This window comes from Hypanus sabinus, chromosome 23, assembly GCF_030144855.1.
Source record: "Hypanus sabinus isolate sHypSab1 chromosome 23, sHypSab1.hap1, whole genome shotgun sequence".
In the NCBI taxonomy this organism is placed as follows: Eukaryota; Metazoa; Chordata; class Chondrichthyes; order Myliobatiformes; family Dasyatidae; genus Hypanus; species Hypanus sabinus.
Window position 1 is genome coordinate 20,342,739 of NC_082728.1, and position 25,631 is coordinate 20,368,369.

Below are 25,631 nucleotides of genomic sequence, written 5' to 3' on the forward strand. Positions count from 1 at the left end.
GATGGCAGAGGGGTGGCTTGAGTATCTCAGAAATAGCTCATCTTCTGGGATTTTCATGCAGAGTTTACAGGGAACAGTGAGAAAACTAAAAGAAAGTGCGGTGATCTGACAGTGAAAATGCCTTGTTAATCAGAGGAGAATGGCCAGACTGGTTCAAGTTGACAGGAAGGTGACAGTAACTCAGCTAAGTACATGTTATAGCATTGGTGTGCAGAAGAGCACATCCATACCTAGTACCTAACAAAGTAGCTACTGAGTGTATATTTTCTCCTAAATTCTACCTGTTCCATCTTCAGAGTGTGTATCTCACTTTCATTTCTTCCTGTTTTTATTTCGCTGTTGCTATTTTTGCCGATGAGGTGCCAGAGGATTGGTTCTTCCGCTACTTAAGAAGGGTCTGAAAATAAATTATATGCCAGTGAGCCTGACATCAGTAGTGGGAAAGTTACTGGAAGATATTCTAAGGGACCGGATATATGAGTATTTGAAGAAGACATGGAGTGATGAAGCATAGTCAGTGTGGCTTCGTGCTTGGTAGGCCATATCTAACCAATCTTATAGAGTTTTTCAAAGAATTTACCAGGAAAGTGGATTAAGGCGAGGCAATGGATGTTGGCTTCATGGACTTTAGCAAGGCATTTATGAAGGTCCCGCATGGGAACTTGGTCAAGATGGTGCAGTTGCCTGGCATTCAGAATGAGGTAGTAAATTGGATTAAACATTGGCTTTGCAGGTGAAGCCAGAGAGTGGTAGTAGATGGTTGCCTCTCTGATTGGAGGCCTGTGACTAGTGGTGTGCTGCAGGGATCAGTGCTGAGTCCATTGTGGCTTGTCATTCATATCAGTGATCTGGGTGATAATGTGGTTGACTTGATCAGCAAATTTGTGGATGACACAAAGATTGGAGGTGTAATGGACAGTGAGGAACACTATCATAGCTTACAGTGGGATCTGGATCAGCTGGGGAAATGGGCTGAAAGATGGCAGATGGAATTTAAAGCAGATAAGTGCAAAGTGTTGAACTTTGGTAGGACCATCCAGGGAAGGTATTACATAGTGAACGACAGGGCACGGAGGAGTGTGGTAGAACAAAGGGATCTGGGAATACAGGTCCATAATTGTGGTGAGCTTGATTTCAATGCTTGAGAGTTTACATGGATGGTAGGGGTATGGAGAGCTATAATCCTAGTGCTGATTGATGGGATTAGGCAGTTTAAATGACTCAGCAGGGGCTGGATGGGCTGAAGGTCCTGTTCTTGTGCTGTACTTTTCTATGACTCTATGAAAATATTTACACTGTGCTTTGAACTTAAACCCCAAACTTAATATCGAATAGGGCAATTTTGAGCTTTTCAGTCAGGTCAGTGGGACTAGGCAGAAAAATGGTTTGGCACAGCCAAGAAGGGCCAAAAGGCCTGTTTCTGAGCTGTAATGTTCTATGGCTCTATAACTGTTTAATTCATAAATTAACTAAACGTTTTAATTATTTAAGTTAATACTTGTTTAACAGCACTTAAGCATATTGAATCACACAAAATAAATCACTATTTATCTAGACATTTAAGAATTTAATTCTTTAGAGAATTATGCCCTTATATTTATTACCTGATGACAACAGATTGCACCTTCCAGAAATTTTGTGGCTATTTCTATCTTTCTGGGTTATCTTACTGTATTTTGTAAACACAATGTATTTTTATCCCTTAATAAATTCAGTAACATCCATTTGATTTTGCACAATTGTCAAAAATTGAATGAAGCATCATAACTACATTAAACTGAAGAGAACCAGTTGGACTGACCAGTATTATATAGTTAGTGGCTTAAGTGGAATGTGGATGAGATTCACGAACTTTTAGGAAATATTAATAACAAGGCTCACACACATTTATTTGTCTACTTGCACTGCACTTCCTCTGTAACAGTGACGTAAAGTTCTCTATTCTATTTACCGGTAAATTCTTAATTTTTGCAGATGTGTTTAAAAATGCATTGGGCTTGAATTGCCACCAAATGAAGCTAGTGAAGTGACGATCTTAGATAAGACAGGTAAATTCACAAGGGAGAAAGGATTAAAGAGTGATGGAGCACAAATGGTCTTGTTTTCAGGTGCTTATTCTTTTATATATTACAATACAGGTCAAGTTCATCCCAGCTACTGAAAGGACAATCCAGATTTGCTTCTTATTCCCTACTGTCCTTGCAACTTAACCTCTTTCACGTACAAATCAACTATCTTATTTTAGAATTAATTTGTCGTTTACCTACACTAAGGGTTAATTTACAGCAGTCGATTAACTCATGAACATGTCTTTGTATTGTGTGAGGAAACTAACCCACATGTTTACAAAGGAAATGTGCAAATCCCACCCTAATACCTCCCAAAATCAGGAATGAATCTGAATCCTTGGGACTGTGGATTTATATGCTTGTAACATAATCATTCAATGTTCTTTAACTTTATCTATTGCTCACCTTCCTCTGGAAATTCTGAGATGATTTTGTGGCTTGATAAATGATGTAGAAAGCTCCAGTCAAAACGATCATGATAAACAAATTGAGCAAAAAGCGGATGAAGTAAAGAATTGCTCTCTCCCTTCTGGTTCGTTCTGCTTTTCTCCTCTTGTATGCTTGCTCTGCTAGGTCAATCTAGTTAAAACAAAAAAATTACAAGGCATGGCACTTAATTAACTTTGAATATTTAAAGTTTAATCAACAGTTTACACATTATCTTAAATATCTCATTAGAGTGCAGTTACTGGCCATAACATCAGTTGAAATCTGCTTTACTTTGAGAAACTGGAGAAGTTTTGTAACAGGATGAGAGTGTAATTATTAAGAAAGCATGACAGTGCCTTTACTTCTTCAGCAGTTTGTGAAGATTTAGAATGACATCGAGAACTTTGAAGAATTTCTTCAGATGTGTAGTGGAGAGTATATTGACTGGCTGCATCACACCCACACTCATGCCCTCGAAAGGAAAATCTTACAAAAGGTAGTGGATATGGCCCAGTCCATCATGGGTAAAGCTCTTCCCACCACTGTCGCAGGAAAGCAGCATCCATCATCAGGGACTTTCACCACCCCAGATGTGTTCTCTTCTCACAGATGCCATCAGGAAGGAGGCACAGGAGCCTCAGGACTCACACCAATAGGTTCAGGAACAGTTATTACCCCTCAACCATCAGAGTCATGAAACAACGTGGATAACATCATTCAACTTCACTTGCCCCATCATTGAAATGTTCCCACAACCAATGGACTCAGTTTCAATGGCTCTTCATCTCACGTTCTCGATAGTTATTGTTTATTTATTTATTACTTTTTATCTTATTTTGTATTTGCAAAGTTCGTTGTCTTTTGAACACTGGCTGAAGACCTAGTTGGTGCCATCTTTCATTGATTCTATTCTGGTTATTATTCTATGGATTTAATTGGTATGCCTGAAAGTAAACGAATCTCAGGTAATAAAAAAACCAATTACTGATGGCCTCAATAGAATCTGGTTAAACTTAACAACTATTAATATTTAATCAATAGCTCAGATTCCTGGATCCATTTCTGCTGTTGTAAAGCTCTTCATTTGAGAAGCATTAGTTGTATAAAACATTAGTGAATTGTTTCATTGAAAGCAAGTTTATATATCACTCATTTGGACACAGTTCTGGGATTCATATGACAGAAAAGATGTCAAGGCTTTAAAGAGGGTACAAAGAGATTTCCTTGATCAATTACCAGGGAGTTTGTACTTCAAGCCAATCTATGGATATTTTCCTTATAACAAAAAAAAGGAATTATGGGTGGCTTGGACTTTGTTGGTTGCTATATGATTCCAACTGCATCATAGCAACAGCAGCTTGTTGACATCCTGTATTTCAGAGAACAATAGATAATATTAGTTATTCAATCTGATGAAGTCACATTGCTGGAAACAGCCTTGAATGATCTACTCATTTCATCAATAAGAGGTGAGCCAAGTCATCACTGAATTGACCATCTAAAATTTATACCATCCCTTATGCTGTAACTACCAAGAATTATTTATGGCATTGATTGTCTCTTTGAGTAACTTGTGGATTAATGCATAAACAAATGATATCACAGACAGAAACAGTGTAGATTGTGATGTATGGCTTAATGACTCCAATAACAAATGGAATTAATGTAGTGTAAATGGGTAGTGTAATAGTCAGCACTGCCATGATGGCTAAATGGCCTCTTTTCATGCTGCAACTCTTCATATGTTAATGACTCTAAATGGGTACAAAACCACAATGGAGAAGATCACAATTTTGGAGCAAAACAGTTTATTCTTGTTCCAAATGAACTCGTGAACAATTCGAGAGTGTTCACTTAAAAGATTACAATGGTATGGTTACATGTGATCGATAGGGTTCCAATACCTTCAGTTCATTCACAATGCTCAGGTGCTTCAGTTCTGCCATGGCGTTTTCCTTTATACAAAAATCCCAGAGAGTGAAGATCTTGGCACTTTGTCTGGAATTGTAATTATCTTCGTGCATACTCTCTTGTTTAAATCTATTCACTGTCCTGCGAAGACATACCCATCGCATTTTTGAGAGCACTTATTTTCACAGTCTACTACATGTTTAAGCTCAAGACTGCCACATCATTGTGTTCAATGATGTTCTGTTTTTCTTCTGAGTTTCCCATTGTTTATGCATCTTCTTATTGCTTTTAATATATTTTTTGTAAAGTTAACAAGTGGAAAAGATCAGTAGAATACTACCACCAGTAAATCTGCAGATGCTGGAAATCCAAAGCAACACACACACAAAATGCTGGGGAGCTCAGCAGGTCAGGTAGCATCTATGGGAAACCAGTAAACAGTCAATGTTCCTGGCTAAGTAGAGTCAGTAGAATACAACCACACATCTTTCAATTTCTCAAATTCCAATGAAATTGCATCTCAGGAGTAAGATTGTGCTGAATGGAGTAAATGCCCCTTGGAGATCATTCATAGATGACAAACCACTGAACAACTTGTTCATTCCACATGACTTTTCACCTCCTTTGAAATAACTCTGCCTCAGGGCATAGTAATAAATTCCACAGCTGTAGTCTAGGCATGTGAACCCAGGTTTCTGGATCGTTGTCCCCTGGATAAATAGTCCAGTCATTTACTGCTTCACCACACTCTACCAGTGAATCAAAGCTTTATCAGCACTGATGAAATGAAGCCATCCCGGGGCATTACATGGATGTTCCGCTTCTCGCAATGAAATAATATAATATTAACACCACCAAATCTGTTCAGAACTGCAACAACATGCTGTGACCATTTATCAGAAACATCCCAACTTTACAACAATTTAGGAGCGCTTTTCTACAGATTTCACAGTTAAATTGTGACATTTAACTTCCAGGATTGGATTTGTTGCCCCCTTTCAAAAGAATGTTTCAGATCTCTCTAATATACTTGACAATTAAAGACAACTGCTAGATCATGCGTGTTTAATAAATTATCTTTAAATGATGCCTATTAATTGTTTCCTCTTTAGAAAACTTCTTTGACTTCCAAAGTTCTATCTTTGCCCATTCTCTTCAATGAAATCATAAATGGAAGTTAATATTGGCCTCCTCTACTACCACAGGATAAAGGAGCAACATCTTGTGTTCCATCTGAGTAGCCCCCAGCCTGACAGCACGAACATCGATTTCTCTAAATTCTAGTAACATCTCCCCACAACAACCTTGTCCCTCTATTTTCCATTCTAGTTCTCCTCTTACCCCCTTCTCTTCTCCTCACCTACTTATCACCTCCCTCTATTGCTGCTCCTCCTTCTCTTGCTCCAATGGTCCACTCACATCTCCTATCATTTTCCTTATTCTTCTGTCCTTTTCCTTCCCCACCCATCATCTCCCAGATTCTCACTTCATCTCCCCCCCCCCCACCAACCCACTAACCTCTCTCTTCACCTGGCTTCACATACCACCTTCTAGCTTGTACTCATTCCACTACCCCCACCTTCTTATTCTGGCTTCTTCTCTCTTCCTTTCCAACCCTGGTGAAAGGTCTCAGCCTGAAATGCTGACTCTTTATTCCCCTCATTGATGCTATCTGACCTGCAGAGTTCCTCCAGCATTGTATGTGTATTATTCTGGATTTCCAGTATCTGCATAATCTTGTGTTTCTGAAAATTATTTTTCCCATTTGAAAGGTTCTTCAGAAAGAAGAATGGTCTTGCTATGATATATGAATTGGTACATTGTGCATTTGCAAGAAACAAATAGGCAATGGGATAAAGTTTGTTATCCCACTACATCTTTGAGCTTCATTTTCATGACTGCAAGGTTTACCTCATTTCTTAAACTGTATTCTCATTAAGTAACAAGTTTAAAATAAGAACAATATAAAGGGTAAAGGAAAATCAAACCTCTTTACAATCCAGCAAAGACAGAATAGGAAATAGAAGACCATGGTCAGCAGATAAGCCAAGGAAGGGTTGTAGTTCAAGCCCTTGTACATTCCAAATTTATAATGCCCATAGAACATATAGGAATCTTCTATGAATCCCTGAAAAAAGAAAAATATTAATAGCATTAAAAGGAATCTATTTAAAGACTTTTTTTCCTAATTTTAAAAGTTAAGTTCTGATGCTGATTTCCACTCTCACACTGTACCTTGATATTTCAGTTGATAACTGAACTTCAAGTTCTGGCTAATTGTGGTAAGAACACCAATTGTACAGCTTCAACACCAACAAAACCATATCTTATGTTTGCATTTCCATCCACCCTCCTGATTGCTCACCCTACAAGCTATCAATTACCAAGTTTGTTTTATTAATGTGCATTTCCTACCTCCTTCCTAACTGCTGCACCAATGCTGAAGGCTTTGTCTATTCAAGAGGGGCAATTTCCCAAAAGCTAGACTTTTGTTTGCCATCAAAGAAAATTTTTTATTTAACAGTGACTGAGCTGCATTCATCTCTCACTCCCATCCATTGGACCCTCTGCCCCCATACACCCACTCAATGTTCTTTTAATCCCAGCATGGCCTTGTCTTTTCATACTCCTGCAAACTCTTTAATACAATGTGCCATTTCACACCCACTCTATTTCCCAATGTGCTATTATCAAATGTTGGTGAATATCTTTATCCACTCTCAGTAAGGAGTTTTGCATTCTCTTATCAAACTTGTCATGGTGCCCCTCTTTCTCCCCATCTAAAGTTTTATGAAAGCATAACCAACTCTTCAGTCATCTTTTCTACCACTTTTCCTAATTTATGCTACCCATTTGCTGAAGATTTTCAGGGTTGCTTACCAATATTGAAGTCCCGTTTTGCTAATTATGTTGATAAAATTGAGTTGAAGAAAAGCATCTTATAGCAAATTATCTCATTCTTAGTGCCATTCAAATGCTTGGTAGTGAAGAATGTAATTAAAATACAAAACTTTGTAAAATTGTAAACTCTATTTATTTGTATTATTTACAGGATCCAAATGAATGTTAATAAATTTAAATCAGTTATTTTAAACTACATAATTAGATCCATTCAGGGATAAGTTGAACACATTTCATCATTGAGTCAAATAGATAGTGTTAACCTCTTTCTGTACATGTCTTACCGACCACAACATTTTATTGTTCACGAACTATTGGCCCTCAGAAAGTAGAAAATAAATTTAACAGCAGCACATTTCTCATGTTTAAAAGAATGTGAATTGATATAATTTAGCTATCAAGATCAGCATTAGTAGAGCTTTCTGACCAGGCTCCCTTATTACACTAGTCACTGGCTAACTAATGCATGCATATTATCTGTTCAAAACCTGTCCGCTAATGATCCCTGGCATATGTGACTGGGCATTACTGACTACGCAAGGAGAAACAGCAGCAACTGTACTAGTGACACCTCCCTCCCTACTTCAATGCACGCAACACAACGCCAGACTCCAAAGCTACCACCCTCTCAGGGGAGCTGCCACTGTCTGTAACAGCAACAGATGAGAGAAGGACTCTGCAGAGAGTCAATCCCTGCAAAGTGGCCAGGCCAGACAACATCCCAGGTTGAATACGGACAGCATGCGCACACCAGCTCACTGACATCTTCAACACTTCACTCATCCATGCTGCTGTCCCCACATGCTTCACCTCAGCCACTGTCATCCCTGTACCAAAGAACTCTACACTATCAGAATTGAATGACTGCCACCCGGTGGTACTGACACCGATCATCAAGAACTGCTTTGAATAGCTGATAATGGCACATAAATATAAAAAAAACTCCATCCCTGCCACATTGGACACTCACCAATATGTTTACTGACAGAATCGCTCTACGACAGATGTTAGAGCATTGGTCAAGCATCTGGCCCTAACACATCTAGAAAACAAGGACACTCATGTCAGAATGCTGTTTCTGGATTGTAGTTTGGCATTCAAAACTATTGTCCCACAGATCGTGATGAACAAGCTCATACCCCTTGATCTAAATATGCCACTGAGCAACTGGGTGTTGGACTTCCTAATGAACAGACCTCAGAAAGTCAGGATGCACAACTGCTCCTCTCTCCCTATCATCCTCAATACGGGTGACCCTCCAGGGCTGTGTGCTGAGCCTATTGCTGTACACTTTGCTTACACGTGACTGCACAGCAAACACCCAAGTAATCACATTGTCAGGTGGGCCAAGGACACGATAGTGGCAGGGCTCATTGCCAACAATGATGAGATGGCCTACAGAGAGGAGTGGAAGAGCTTGAGGCCTAGTGCCAGGCAAATAATCTCTTCCTCAATGTCAACAAGACAAAGGAGATGGTTATTGACTTCAGAAGAACTCATACAACTCACACCCCTCATGGTCACAGAACACAATTTGTACAATCAGGAAAGCTCACTAAAGCCTCCACTTTCTAAGGAGGCTGGAGAGAACTGAACTATGCACATCCAAACACACATCATTCTACAGATGTGCAGTAGAGAGCACTCTAACAAGCTGATCACTGCACGACATGGAAACTGCAGTGTGGTGGATAGGAAGGCTTGACAACGGGTACTCAAAATTGCCCAACACATCATCAGCACCAGCCTACCTGCCATCAAGGATATATATACAAAAGGGTGCCAGAAAAGGTCTAGCAACATCATAAAGGATTCCACCCACCCTGCTCATGGACTGTTTGTCCCACTCCCATCAGGGAAGAGGCTACATAGCAACCATGCCAGGAAAACCAGACTAGGCAGCATCCTGGTAAATCCCCTCTGTACCCTTTCCAAAGCTTCCACATTCTTCCTATAGTGAGGCAACCAGAACTGGACACAGATCTCCAAGTGTGGCCTAACCAGAGTTTTATAGAGCTGCATCATTATATCGCAACTCTTAAACTCTATCCCTCGACTTATGAAATCTAACACCCCATAAGCTTTCTTAACTACCCTATCTACCTGTGAAGCAACTTTCAGGGATCTGTGGACATGTACCCCCAGATCCCTCTGCTCCTCCACACTACCAAGTATCCTGCCATTTACTTTGTACTCTGCCTTGGAGTTTGTCCTTCCAAAGTGTACCACCTCACACTTCTCCGGGTTGAACTCCATCTGCCACTTCTCAGCCCACTTCTGCATCCTATTGATGTGTCTCTGCAATCTTTGACAATCCTCTACACTATGCACAACACCACCAACCTATGTGTTGTCTACAAACTTGCCAACCCACTCTTCTACCCCCACATCCAGGTCATTAATAAAAATCACGAAAAGTGGAGGTCCAAGAACAGATCCTTGTGGGACACCACTAGTCACAACCCGCCAGTCCGAATGTACTCCCTCCACCATGGCCCTCTGCTTTCTGCAGGCAACCCAACTCTGAATCCACCTGGCCAAAATTCCCTGGATCCCATGCCTTCTGACTTTCTGAATAAGCCTACCATGTGGAACCTTGTCAAATGCCTTACAGACTCCTCTGTGTCTGACATCACTTTAGGGATGTAAAGCCTATCAATGTATATAAGCTATCTTATGTATTTATATTTATTGTTTTTTTTATTATTATTGCATTCTTTTTCTTGTTGTGGATTACTTTTGTGCTGCAACGGAGCCAGAATGACAATCATTTTGTTCTCCTTTACACTTGTGTACTGGAAATGACATTAAACAATTTTGAATCTTAAATTCTACCATAACAGAATAGACCAGCTGATTATAAATAAAAGCAGAGAATGCTATAAATACAAAGCAGATCAGACAGTGCTTGTGAAGAGTTTCAGAGCCAATATTTCATATTGATAGATTTCCATTGGAGAAGATTTAGAAATTTACCAAACCAGACAGTTCATTCTCCTACATTGCCAACATCTTCAATGTGATTCCACCAAAAAATATATCCACCCTTCTCCTTTCACCTCTCTAGACTCTTCATATCATCCTGATCTGCTCCCTAAACACCTTGAATTACTCTTCGCTTTCCCTCGGCACTCATCAGCACAAATGTAGGTAGCATAATTCTGTCCTTTACATCTCTCCCTTCCCAGCACACAACATTCCCCTTACTAATGTAGGTGTACATCACTGAATTTGATAAACTGCTTATAATGACTTGTGGGGGCAGATTTTGTGTAACATTCCTATTCGGTTCATAAGTATGGCACTGCATTTTGGATGTCCTTTCACTTCAATTTTCCGCCCAGCTCTTATTCTGGCATCTCTGTCTTTCTCTACCAAACTGTTCCAATGAAGTTGAATGTCAGGTCACTGCTTCATCTTTCATTTAGATACATTACAATCTACTGAACTCAACACTGATGTCTATATTAGAGTAGTGATGAGCATTAAAGTAAAGAACTACAAGAGGAGGTATGACAGAGAACAGTAGAATCAATTTTATTTATTTAGAAATACAACATGGAACAGGCCCTTTCAACCCAATACAAGTCAATGCTTTGGCCATTTGATCTTGCCCATTGTTCATTTCACCTCATTTCCTCTCCATAATAAAATAGTCTTATCCTCAACAATTTCCCTGGTTATGGTGACTGGTTTCTCTATATATACAGTTTTCTAACTTAATTTCAAAATTCTGACACTTACACTTACACTTAGCTTTTTTACTTTTGACCTACATCTAAATTTTGGAATTTCATTCATTTTCTGCAATCCAAATTTGATTTTGTTCTGTAACCTTACGTAGTAACTTTTCATTGTTTTGTTTTTGTTAAGACACACTTTAAGCCAATGGTGGATGGATTGGCTCACAACACCCTACACTCGTTCCGTAGCAAGAAATTTACATTTCCAGTGAGTAAAATGCATGAACAAATATTAATGCAGCAACAACATAATATTCCCAGTCTGTTAAAATCTATTCCTACATCAGTCAGGTCTTCTTCTATTTAGTTATTCAAGCTCTACAACCATGAATGCAGAACAATTTGTTTTTAATTGGAATTGCTGCCCACACTAATTAGCTGACTTGCTTCATGAAACTATAGTGTACAAAATCATATAGAAAAATATCTTACAGGTCTCAATTAAAATCTACATTTTAAATTAGAGGTGAGACCACAAAGTTTTAATCAGGATTTATGAGGCAGATATTTATGGATTCTGGGATTATATGGTATTCAAATTGGTGTTTTACTGCTTATACTGCTAAACTTCTTCCTGTGTTCAGTCTCATTTACACTCTTGTAAGATGTGCAGAAGCCATAACTTCATACAACACCATGGCTGGTTATGAATTCACCACTTGGAAGCTGGCAGCTACTTATCTCTTAAATAAACAACTGCTGAACCCAAGTGCATTTCATTTGAATCACATTTTAAATTTAAATAACTTACTGTCCCAGAAAACAGATCCAGAATTTTTTCATAAAATGAAACTAAGCCCTTTGGATATCGCTTATATCTGAAGCACTCAGGTGCTGAAAGAGAAACTAGAAACACAGATCGTTAATTAGATATTTGCATCTATTATTACTGAATGGACTCCAGTACCTTACTTGATTACAGTATACTTAAATGTAGATGTATATAGAGAAGAGAGCTTACAGATGTATGAACCATACAACCAATGTCCTTTTGAATTAATTCAAGAACTCACATCAGAGTAAAATTATTACGTCAATGCAGCCGGAATAGCTTATTCCATGCGATGTCTCAATCAATCATTCAGTCAGTCAGTCAATCAATCAATAACCAAATAAATCAATAAAGTCAGCCTTGAAGTCATTGGAACAATATACGAGACTGCACTGATCAGAAATTCCCTTAATCTTTTCAATCCTATGATTATAAAGAAAAGCATTTTGACAATTCAGATAATGTCACACTGTAGAAATTGTTAAAATATAAATAATGGGCTAGGTCTGCTGTGGATGCCTGTAATTAAATATGAAGAAAAATCATCTTCTTAACTAAAGTACAGGTATTCCAACAATGCACAGTAAATTTTATGCTGCCTGGATGAAATCCACCATTAAAATTAGTAATGATACTTGGTTTGAGACTAATATTTGCAGTTTAGTTGAAGATTCGTGGAACTGAACTTCTGAAATATTGTACAGGTCATGTTTCTGAGGATGGTTTATGAATTGGAAATCCACAAAAGCAACATGGGAGTGGGTTACAGCTGTGATGGAAGCACCAATCGGCCTCGCAAACTCCGTAAGAGGTGGAATCTGCTCAACCTTCTCAGCTCTGTTCAACTCAACCCAGCCCAAGTGGGAGAAAAGGCATGCAGAGATGCCTCATCCCACACAGCAGAAGATGCCTGAAGCAGCACAACAGGCATCACATCCATCCTGCTGGTCCCCCATATGCTCACCTGCATTGTCCTTAAATCAGGCATTCGTAACCTGGGGAGAATCTGACCAGTCACTTCCAATAGTCAATGGGACTAAGAGGAATAATAGTTCAGCATAGACTAGATGGGCCAAAGGGTCTGTTTCTGTGCTGTAATGCTCTATGACTCAACGTAAAATTTAGAGAGTGAATAAAGAATGCTCCATTTATCAGAAAAAATTCTTGACCAATTCTTCATGGCACCTTCACGGTTATCTCAGCTTCAAACCAGCAAGCAGGACAATTGAAATAGTAATAGCATGGACTAATGCCTCCAAAAGTTTCCCCTTTGAATTAAAATAAAACAAATGGAAACCAGAGAGATATTTCAAAATAAACAATAGCACCACGAATTAACTTGATCAGAAGCAAAAACCAATAAAAGCAATGAGAAAAAATGTATAAACAAAATCTCAGTTATACTTAATAACTTTGAAGTCCTCCATCACCTCAGATATTACTGACAAATGATTGTTACACAAACCATTCCAAGAATAAATCGCCAAAATCATTGAATTCTGACAGCAATTTGTACATCCATTCATTTAGCAAGTGAAAGAGGTGGATAGTAATGCAGAGGCAAAGAAAATTAATCATTTTAACCTGTCACAGTTGAACAGTTTTTGCAATTGAACATGAACATGCATAGTACATTATTATGCATAATGATGGCATAAAATTTGACACATATCATAGACTCACTATTTTCTATGCGCTCCGTGTCTGTCTGGTTGAGTTTCATGTTGGTTATGTAGATGGAAGGCAGGAGCACAAAGCCACCGACCAAAAGAAATGCCAAAAGATTCAGGAAAACCAAGAAACGAAGGAATGTGAAGTATGACTGGATGCCAGTCCCAAAGCGGCCTAAGTCCAAAACATATTGTGATGCAATAGATTAATGTAAGGTGCCATACAGTATTATTTTGATTTTGAAAATTAAATTACTCTCCAGAATAGTAGTTCTAACCAAAGTATTTTTACACCTTCAAGAAAGTGCTTCAACATGCAATATTTTTCATTTATTCTTAGAACAAATGGAAAATTAAATCTGTCATTATATTCAGCATTCAATTAAGTCATGTTCAACTTTGGACTTCATATTAAGGTAGGAACTGAAGTAATCCATTTCCATCATCTATTGAGATTGTGCTGATCAGTCTATGATGTTTTCTCAATCCCTTCAGTAAACAAAGTTCTAAAAGTCTCATATTAAACATTAAATTTTGCTTCCTCAGCATTTTTGTGTGTATCTTACGGATTTTGGACTGCTGATCATGAAAATCACCATTAAATTTCCTGATCATGCACTATTTTTTGAAAAATAGAGGTATTCCACAGGGGTCTATGTTGGGACCGATTCTTTTTATATTATATGCCAATGATTCCCAGATCGAATGGCTTGTCATATGAAGAGTGTCTGATGATTCTGGGCCAGTATTCACTGGAATTCAGAAGAATGAGGGATGACCTCATTGAAATTTATTGAATGGTGAATGGCCTTGATAGAGTGGAAGTGGAGAGGATGTTTCCTGAGGTGGGAGAGTCTAAGACCAGAGGTCACAGCCTCAGAATAGAGGGGTGTCCTATTAGAACGGAGACGAAGAGGGATTTCTTTACTCAGAGACTGGTGAATCTGTGGAATTCATTGCCACAGACAGCTGTGGAGACCAAGCTTTTATGTATATTTAAGGCAGAGGTTGATAGATTCATGAAAGATCAGGGCATGAAGGGATATGGGAAGAAGGCAGGAGATTGGGGCTGGGAGGAAAATGGATCAGCCATGATGAAATGGCGGAACAGACTCGATGGGCCAAATGGCCTAATTCTGCTCCTATATCTTATGGTTCTTATACTCAAATATCTGTTGGTATCTTCAAGTTAGTAATGAAAACCCATGTTTGGATTTAGCCATCTTATCACACCTGCAGTAAGAAATGTACAAAGACAATAAGCTTAAACACATTAAACATTGCAACAATGTGGCTCATGAGTACAGATAAACTAAATCCAGTGCGTTAGTGGGAAAGAACCACAAGCAGATTCCTTGTGCAAATGTTGAGGAACTGAAACAAACTTCTGCTTCCTTGTTGAACTTCAGGTGCAGCAGTAAGTTGCTGGTAGAATTGGCCAACAAGATCAGAGCCTCCACATTCCCTTGGGAGTCCCACATTTGATGGTATTCATGTTATGTGCCAACTGTTCCATGCAAAGTTGCTGGCATTTCCCAGTTAGTTCCACTGGAACCAAGTCCTCCGTGCTCATTTCTCAGCAATAAAGACAGAAAAAGCTAAATGTGCAGCACTTCCGTAGAGAAAAGTATAATTACACTTTAACTTTGTAACTATGCACGAGAATATTTCAGATCATTGAACTGAAGCTTTACTCCACAGACACTACCTGATCTGGTAAGAATTGTCTGTATTTTTTATTTTTAGATAAGATTTCCAGCAGCTGTCATTTTGCATTTTTCTAGTTGCAAAGCAGCTGTTTTAAATTTATTTCTAAGATCACTCTTGTTTGTCTTCATGTGTTGGGCCCAACAGTTGATACACTTAGAAAGCTATTTCCTTGGCTACTGAATGCAAAGGTCACTAAAGGTGCTTAGTATTAATGGATAAATGACAATTATTTCCATAATTCATTCCTTTATTTTTATGAATAACTCCCTGATATCTTTTATTCTCTTCATCAATCAACTAACATTCTCAATAAAACTTTGTAGACTTCCCTTAATAATAAACATCCTACAATTCATCTGAACCTCATCACGTGTTCAATTTACAAAGTTTTAAAAAACTAATTGCACAAGAATGCTTTAAAAATAGTGCTCCCTTCTAACAGCTATATTCAGATACTGGGATTGAGTTGCAGTAATGATTGATTTTCTAAATTATTTCCTCTCATGTGACACATACTTAATAGCCATTTCCAACTTTAGACACCTTGTTCCTGACTGTGCTAAGAATGCAATCCCACAATGAAGAAGTCACTAATACCTTCTATTTCTTTCAGTGACCTCTTCCACAGTTCTAACCAGGATATGGCATTTCTCACTTCCTCCTGCAGCCGCCTCAGTGATTTCTGCTGGCTTTGCTTCCATGTTTCCCAACTGCTGAGTACCTCTGAGCCACATGTTCTCTTTTTCCTGAGCAAAAAGTAAAAGATCAATTCTTAGAACAAATAATGAGATTAAAACACACAACGTGCTGGAGGAACTCAGCAAGGTCAGGCCATATCTATAGAGAGGAATAAACAGTTGAACTTCAAGCTAACATGGTTCATCAGGACTGAAATAATGAAATTGATTGCTTACAGATTCATCTTTAATCACGCCTGGAAAGGAAAATTGTGATCTGAAGCCCTCATTTATTGTAGGGGACTCTTTACCAGAGATTATTATTAACTATTTACAGCCCAAAAATGAAGACATTGGTAAGGCTTTGTTGGATCCTGATGTTTTTGTGATCCAAGGTTCTTCAGAAGTCAAGAACATGGCATAAGACTTGTTACTTATGATCATTTTATTAAGCATTAGGAGAACAAAGGAAATGAAGGGAAGGAAGACAGCAAAGAGCAAAGAGAACCTAATGGCAGGGGGGAAGAACAAAGACAAAGGAGAGCAAACCAACAAAGTCTGGCCCACTTATATTGGACTGTTGATGGCACAAATTCCATCCAAATTCAATTGATTAAATCAATCAATAAGATAGCTCCTATTCCAGTAATTCAATACCCACTAAAATGAAGACGTTTCCAGAAAGATACAAGGAAACTGCAACTACTAAAGAACACACTGAACAATTTCATGTATATAGGTAATTATATAAAAATACAAACAAGCATATGAAACTAAAACTACAAAGAAAATAACAATTATATAACAATCCAACAGCATACTTGAGAGTTGTTCGTTACTAAAAGAAGTTAATTCAATACATTTTTCCAATCAATATGTTCAATCTGCGGTTCTAAGTGTTAAAAGGTTAAAATGTTTTCTGAAACAGGCACAGACAGTGATCCTGAAATAGTCAGAAAGGAAGAAAAGAATCTGTTTACTTGATTATCTGCATGTCTGAACCAGAGCAAAACTTCATACCATGGTTACGAGTCTGCATACAAAAGTGATAAACATATCAAATTTCTGTAGCAAAGGATAATACACACTCCTTCCTTGAAAGGATGCACATTATTTCATCATCATCATGTGCCGTGTCATATGACGTGGAGGATCATGGTCTTATGACCATGATTGTTCTTGGCAAATTTTTCCACAGAAGTGGTTTGCCATCGTCTTCTTCTGGGCAGTGTCTTTACTAGACGGGTGACCCCAGCCATTATCAATACGTTTCAGAGATTTCTGCCTGGCATCAGTAGTCACACAACCAGGAATTGTGATATGCACCACCTGCTCCCATGGTTTCACATGACCCTGAGCAGGGGGTGGGGAGGGGGCAGGGGGAAGCTAAGCAGGTCCTACACCTGTAGGCTAGCAGGGGGGGAGGAGTGCCCTACATCTCCTTTGGTTGAGACACATCTCCACCTAGCAAGTTATTGACCTCAGTTCAAAAATCATCGGGGACCTCAAATGTGATAATATATGGTATTGTTTAGATTCCATTAATAATCTGAGCCACAGGTTTGCCATACTAAAAACTTATAGTTAAGCCTTATGGATAAAATGACCAGGCCTATTAGTGGAATGACTGTGTTTCAGTTTAATGTTGCCAGAGATATTATGTAGGAGCATATATGAATAAATACAATGGCCTACAAATTGTATTTTACATACACAAATTTACATTTAAGCACAATGGAACTTAAAACTACTGACTTTTCATTATTTATCTTCCTGACTAACTCCCAATCTCAACAAGTCAATCATCTCCCTACTCATCCACTGATTGCCTCAGCATGAAATAATATCCCCATTATGCTAATCACATTCTCTCCATTGTCCTGAAGCACAAGTCATATCACCTCACACACCAGCCCCAATCGGCCAAGACAGGGGACTGCTGAAGAAAAGCCGTAATGGGAATTTACTCAGAGCAGAGATCATGGATAATTAGAGTGGATGGACAATTTGGGAGCCAAGGCATTCAAGTGCTGACGGATCATTTGATGGCAGCACATGCGCTAAAATCTTTTGAATATTTTGAAGACTGAGTCTCCCACCATCAACACCCAGGAAGAGTCATCATTAACTAGAAATATATTGAATCAATCACAATCATACCAGGACTGTGAGCACAAGTTACAGGCTAGTTGCACAGTAATATGTACCAAATGGCATGTCACTGCAAAGTGTTTCCAGCATCTACAAGGCATGACAGGGCATTGCGTACTGAACTATGTTGCAACTGTGTAAGTCACCGGTGAGGCTGCACTTGGAGTATCCTGTTTCAGTCGCCCTGTAATGGGAAAGGTGTGGTTAAACTGGAATGACTGCTGAAAATATTTAGGAGGTTGGTGCTTGGACTAGAGGGCCTGGGTAACAGGGAAAGATTGGCCAGGAAAGGTCTTTGTTCGTCGGAGCATAGGGGAATGAGGGACAAATGCATGGCATGTTTGAAATTATGAGGATCATAGACAAGATGGGCATGGGTTGAGGGGAGAGGGGAAGAATTTAATAGGGACTTGAGGGGCAACCTTTTCACACAGAAGGTGATGAGTATGGAATAAGCTACCAGGGAAGGTGGTTGAGGCAGATACAATAGTACCATTTAAGAAGGAGATGGACAGGCACGCGGAAGGATGGGACCTAGAGGAACGCAGGACCTAATAGCTTTGGTGTGCATCACGGACAGCACGGACTCAATGGCCCAAAGGGCCTGTACGTGTGCTGTATTGCTTTATGCCATGAGTGTGATGGAATTCACTCTGCTTGCTTGGATGAGCACTGCTCCACAACATGCAAGAGCTCAGTTCCTGCCAGAACCTCATCTATCACCCATCACCCTAAAAATTCACTTCCATTGTTTTCAGAGCACTCTGCCCGCTTGGAGTACAAAATGCATTGCAGTAGCTCACCAAAACTTCTCCAGCAGCACTTCACTAAAGTGAAATCTGTTACATCTAGAACAACAGAGACAGTAAAACTCGTCAGACTGCTACCACCTCCAAATTCAGCCTCTGACTCACAGTTTATAACCCCAGGTTTTAATTTCAATGATTCTAAACCCAGATTCTAACCTCACTGGTTCTAAATGCAGGTTCTAACATCATAGTCCTGAACCCAGGTTCGGACCTCACTAGTTCTAACCCCAAGTTTTAACATCAACAGTCCTAAACCCAGTTTCTGACCTCACTAGTTCTAAACCCAGGTCTGACCTGACTAGTTCTAACCCCGGGTCTGACCTGACTAGTTCCAAACCCAGGTCTGACCTGACTAGTTCTAAACCCAGTTTCTGACCTCACTAGTTCTAAACCCAGGTCTGACCTGACTAGTTCTAAACCCAGTTTCTGACCTGACTAGTTCTAACCCCAGGTCTGACCTGACTAGTTCTAAACCCAGTTTCTGACCTGACTAGTTCTAACCCCAGGTCTGACCTGACTAGTTCTAAACCCAGTTTCTGACCTGACTAGTTCTAAACCCAGGTCTGACCTCACTAGTTTTAAACCCAGGTCTGACCTAACTAGTTCTAACCCCGGGTTCTAACATCAATGGTTCTAAACCTAGGTTCCAATCTGACTAGTTCTAACCATGGTTCTAAACACAGATTCTGACCTCACTGCTCTCACCCCAGGAGCACTCCACCAAACAGCAGTATAGGAGCATCTTCACTGCAAGGACTACAGTGGTTGAAGATGGTATCTCAAGAGCAGTCAACAATACCAATTGACAACCATATTCCTTAAATCAGTTTAGCGAAGGTGATGTAAACTGAGAAAAGGTACCCAAATGAAATTGAGTTGAATAAACAACAATGCAGTACAGCTGGCTATCTTTCACCAAATTGATTAAATAGAAATATAACCATTACTGTCCAATGAGGTAGGACTATTGTCCCATGGGGTAGGGAGGTCATTTAAATTCTGTCACAACAACATCCTCTTACTCTAGATCAACAAGACCTAGGAGCTGATTTTTTACTTCAGGTGGAGGAAAGCAGAGATCCACGAGCCCGTCCTCATTGGGGAAATCACACAGGTGGAGTTGGTCATCAACTTTAAATTCCTCTGTGTTATCATTTCAAAGGACCTGTCCTGGTCCCAACATGTAAATGTGATTATGAAGAAGGCATGACAGCACCTCTACTTCCTTAGGAATTTGCGGAGACTTGGCATGACATCTAAAACTTTGACAAACCTCTTTAGATGTGTAGTGGAGAGTATATTGACTGGCTGAATCACAGCCTGGCATGGAAACACCTAGGCCCTTGAATGGAAAAAAGTAGTGGATACATCCCAGTCCATCGGAGGTCAAGTCCTCCCCACCACTGAGTACATCTACATGCAGCATTGTGGCAGGAAAGCAGCATCCGTCATCAGGGACCCCCACCACCCAGGTACCCAGGTCATTCTCTCTTCTCACTGCTGCTCTCAGGAAGAAGCTACAAGAGCCTCAGGACTCACAACACCAGTTTCAGGAACAGTTATTACCCTTCAAGCTATCAGGCTCTTGAACCAAATGGGAAAACTTCAGTCAACTTCACTTGCAGCATCACTAAAATGTTCTGACAATCTAAGGACTCAGTTTCAAAGAATCTTCATCTCATTTTTTCAATATTTATGTATGTATGTATGCACTTATTTATTATTTCTTCATTCTTTTTGTATTTACACAGCTTGTATGCCCAGTTAGTGACATCTTTCGTTATTGGATTTATTGAGTATTCCCACAAAAATTAAATCTTAGCATTGTATATAGTGACATATATATGCACTTCGATAATAAATTTACTTTGAACTTTGAACTTTAGAACTAACCTCTCTTTCTTTCTCTTTGCCATTACGAAAGGAAGTTCTCTCAGAGCTTGCTTGCCATCCACAAGTAGATCCACATCCTCGTCACATGTGAATTCTGAAGTCGAAAGCTCAGTTGAATTCTCAACGAAGGACCGCCATTTATCTTGGGAAGTCACAGATTTTGATCTTCTTTTCACTGACTGGTTACTTGGAAGTTGTTGGTAAATGCTGGTTTCACAGCAGGAGTGATTGGAAATATTCAATGAAGAGTTCCCATCTGTTAGGAAAAAAGCAAACACATATTCACTTACAAGAGAAAACCTGCAGATGCTGGATATTCACATATTCACTTATTAAGTAACCATCTGGTTAATACTTCGTCACTTTAAAACAAAAAAAATGCTCAGTTATTATTAGTGCAGATCAGAAAACCTACACTCAGTAGCCACTTTATTAAATACATCAGTATTCCTTCTCGTTAATGCATATATCTAATCAGCCAATCATGTAGCAGCAACTCAAAGCATAAGAGCATACAGGAAACACAAGGTACACTGCAGATGCTGTGGTCAAATCAACACGTACAAACAAGCTGGATGAACTCAGCAGGTCGGGCAGCATCTGTTGAAACGAGCAGTCAGCAGTCAGGATGAGTTCTGATGAAGGTTCTCGGCCCAAAACGTTGACTGCTCGTTTCAACGAATGCTGCCCGACCTGCTGAGTTCATCCAGCTTGATTGTACGTGTTGATAAAATCTTGCAGGCATGGTCAAGAGGTTCTGTTGTTGTTCAGACCAAACATCAGAATGGGAAAGAATTGTGATAACAGTGACTTTGACCGTGGCAGTGTGGTTTGAGTATCTCAAAACCTGCTGGTCTCCTGGGGTTTTCACACTCAGTCTCTTGAGTTTAGAGAGGATGACGTGAAAAACAAAAAAAAAACGTCCAGTGAGTGGGAGTTCTGTGGCCAAGTGTTTTGTTAATGAGAAAGATCAGAGGAGAATAACCAAACTGGTTCAAGCTGACAGGTACGTGACAATAGCTCACATAACCAAGTGTTACAACAGCTGAATGCGTGTTTCTGCATGCATGTGTAGGACAGCATCTCTGAGCACACAACACACCGAATGCTACAGCCTCAGAAGACCACAAACATTGTGCTTCATTAACCTGCTTCATTAGTTATCACTTGCTGGTATATATTGTATATATTGTATTCAACAACAAATGACCAACAATTGGTCATTTGAAAATTTTCCAAGACATTCTACAGGACCATTATTATTCAAATCTTAACATGCCATGAAGAAAAGAGGGTAGTATAGTGGGAAATTTACCAGTTTAGGACAAACACAACTGATGGCTTGGCTGTAAAGGATGGAAACATCATGTGTTTGAATAGAAGTATACCTGAATCTTGGAGGCAGTTACAGAGGCAGAGAGAGGTAAGACCATCAAGAGATTTAAACCTAAGAATTAACACATTCTGGTCATTGAATACAGAGAAGTTTGGTGTTCAGCTGTAGTTCAAGTACCAATCCCTTATTAAAAAAATTAAAACTGCAAGTGTTAGAAATCTGAAATGAAAACAGGTAATGATGAAAATGCTCAGCAGACCAAGGAGCATCAGTGGAGACAAGAATAGAGTTAACATGTCAATTTATTGACCTTTTCTTCAGAGTTCTGAATAAGTGTCATGGACTTAAAATATTAACTGTTCCTCACACCACAGATGCAGACTGATTGCCTGGGTAATTCCAACATTTCCTGTTTTTATCTAAGCATCTAGCTTAGTCTTTACCTCAGTCCCCTGGCACTTTGGCTCCCAGACATAATGTATTATCCATGCCATGTGCTGCAGGGAATCTGGAAGTTATGGTTAACATCTGAAACCGTTAATAATTTATGGTTGATAATTTGTGACTATAGCAATGGTGTTCAAAATAATTATACAATCAAACTGAAATCAAAATGTATAAAACTCAGACATTCTGAGGTTGCTGTGGGTGGAAGCCGCCTTCTCAACGAGATAGTCTGCTGAAGTCTTGCAGATGGTAATCATTTGCAATCACCAACTTGGCAAGAACTATAATCATGAATGCACTATTTTCTCTTAAAAATCCTCAATGAAGCCTAGTTGAATGAGGCATTTTACTTAGGCAGTAACCCACAATTATTCTGAACAAATGACTGGTCATAAAGAATTAATGCTACATATAAAGCTTTACTCCCTTAGGATAACTACTTCAAAACTCAATATTATTTTAAACTAATTAGTGCAAAGTTTTGTTATGGATGATTCAATTTTTATTTTAAAACCATATGGTATAGGAGCAGAATTAGGCCATTTAGCCCATTGAGTCCGATCCATTTTTCCTCTTGGGCTCTGTCTCCTGCCTTCTGCCTGTATCCCTTCATGCCTGACCATTCAAGAATCTACCAAGCTCCGTCTTAAATATACATACAGACTTGGCCTCCACAGGTGCCTGTGGCAACAAATTCCGCAGATTCACCATTCTTGGGCTAAAGAAATTCCACCTCATCTCCATTCTAAAAGGACACCTCTCTATTCTGAGGCTGTGTCCTCTTCTTTTAGGCTTTCCCACCACAGGAAACATCTTCTCCACATCCACTCTACTGAGGCCTTTCACCATTCGATAGGTTTCAAAAAGGTTGCCTTCATTCTTCTGAATTCCGGTGAATACAACTCCATACCCATCAAATGCTCTTCATATGACAAACTGTTCAAACCTGGAATCATTTTCATGAAGATGTCAATCTTATAATGCCATAATCCAAAAATTGTTTGGATTGACTCTAGAATTATAGTGTCATAGAACACCTCAGTAGTGAAACAGGCCCTTCAGCCCATCTAGTCCATGCCAAAGCATTAAGACCACATAAGACATGGGAGCAGAATTAGGCCATTTGGCTCATCAAGTCTGCTCTGCCATTTCATCATGGCTGATCCATTTTCCTCTTAGCCTTAATCTCCTACCTTCTCCTCACATCCCGTCATGCCCTGACTAATTGAGAATCTATCAACCTCTGTCTTAAATACGTATACCCAGTGAGTTGGCCTCCACAGCCACCTGTGGCAACAAATTCCACAGATTCACCACTCTCTGGCAAAAGAAATTCCTCCTCATCTCCATACAAAACTTGTCCCTCTATTCTGAGGCTGTGTTCTCAGCCTTAGACTCCCCCAACATGGAAAACAAACTCTCCACATCCACTCTATCGAAGCCTTTCAACATTAGATGGGTTTAATACAATCCCCACTTATTCTTCTGACTTCCAGTGAGTACAGGCCAAGAGCCACCAAAAGCTCCTCATGTCAAGGACTGGTGTTAATTTAAATTTTACTCTTTAAAAAGTTAACTTTAAATTAAGATTGTGTTCTTGATTTGCTTTCTATGAGGATTCTTCATATTGTCTGGCTGTTAGGCCACCTTCATATCATGATTGTTATATGTCAGAAATCTCCTATAACTGACATCAGAATACAATTCATGCCGGAAAAGGTGAAATCCATTGAACAGAAATTTAGAACCTTGTAGGTGACTTTATTTAGGATCAGTGGTGAGTTCCATCACTCTGTGGCTGATAGAAAAGATTAAAGTTAAACATTAAAGATTTACTTCATCTGTCACATGTGCATCAAAACAGACAGTGAAGTGGATGATTTGCATCAAAGACCAACACAGTTCAAGATGAGCTTGGGGCAACTTGCAAGTGTCGTTACGCTTCTGGAGTCAACAAAGCATATTCACAACTTAGTAACCATCACTGTATGTCTTTAGAATGTGGGAGGAAATCAGAGCACCCAGAGCAATTGCATGCAGTCTCAGAGTGAGTGCACAAACTCTTTACAGATTGTAGCTACAATTGAACCTCAGTATTACAGCTGGCTCTGTAAAGCGATACTCGAACCGCCACACTACTCTGCCACCCAATTCATGTCACTGTCTCTTCCTTTCCAACTCAACGTCAAATCAACACCACCTATAATCTGTGGAGCAGAGTGATTGGAGACAGGTTTAATCCCACAACATCACCTTCCAAATATTCTACCCTAAGGAGGAAATGTCAACTTTCTTATGTTTTGACAAAAAAGGATAAGATATTTTTTATTTGTTCTAGATATAAGTGGCCCCATTGTTATGCCAGTTCGAATAATGGAAATTTGCCCTTTCAAAATCCACAAATCACTACCAAAAGAATCTGGGCTACCAAATGAAAATTAACTCTTACTAAATTTATCTCAAAAAAAGGTAAAGAAAGAAAGAATGTCTTGCAACTTTTATTCCTTGACACATATGCAGATGACATAGTGATGTAGCTTCATATTAAGGGAAGTTTTGACATGAACCATTTTCTTGGAACGCAAACCACTTCCCCCAACCTCCACATATCTGTTACCTAGCGTTGCCTCTATGTGTGACAAAGTCTTCACTTCACCACAGTGTTACACAGTCTTATTAGCCCACACATTCGCATTCATGGCATTCTTGACTTTAAGACCAAATTATTCATATTACAGACGATGAGGGGCACCAGCACTAATTGCCCATCCCTATTTGTCCTGAAATGAATGGTTTGGCAGGTCATTTAAAAGGACACTTATTTTCATTCCTGATTTTTAACTTCTTACATTTAAATTCCACAGCTGCCATAGAGGAACTTGAATCATTCCTTTAATTCAATAATCCTGACCACTAAAATATTATGCCTGTAATACAACTCACTTTTGACCTTTCTCATCCACTTTCCAATATGCAATTGCACTATTTTACAATTTGAGTGTTGTTCAGGTAAAGTATTTCAAATAACAAAGTAATGAAGTTTAAGAAAAATACTAAGAAGGGCAGCAAGATCATAGTAACAGCACAATGTGGGTTGCCCTCCAAGGTCACAT

General features: G+C 39.2%; 1 protein-coding gene across 2 annotated transcripts in view; it reads right to left on the reverse strand.

The window, feature by feature from the left end:
* LOC132380015 (transmembrane channel-like protein 7) overlaps window positions 1–25,631 on the reverse strand; it is a 64,935-nt gene that overhangs the window by 31,005 nt on the left and 8,299 nt on the right. For both annotated transcript variants that reach the window (XM_059948469.1, XM_059948470.1), the window contains 7 exons: window positions 20,736–20,991; window positions 15,803–15,951; window positions 13,509–13,670; window positions 11,805–11,899; window positions 6,398–6,537; window positions 4,403–4,550; window positions 2,475–2,648 (listed from right to left, as the gene is read on the reverse strand). In XM_059948469.1, coding sequence (XP_059804452.1) covers window positions 2,475–2,648; window positions 4,403–4,550; window positions 6,398–6,537; window positions 11,805–11,899; window positions 13,509–13,670; window positions 15,803–15,951; window positions 20,736–20,991 — 1,124 coding nt within the window. The remainder of the gene's footprint in view (window positions 1–2,474; window positions 2,649–4,402; window positions 4,551–6,397; window positions 6,538–11,804; window positions 11,900–13,508; window positions 13,671–15,802; window positions 15,952–20,735; window positions 20,992–25,631) is intronic.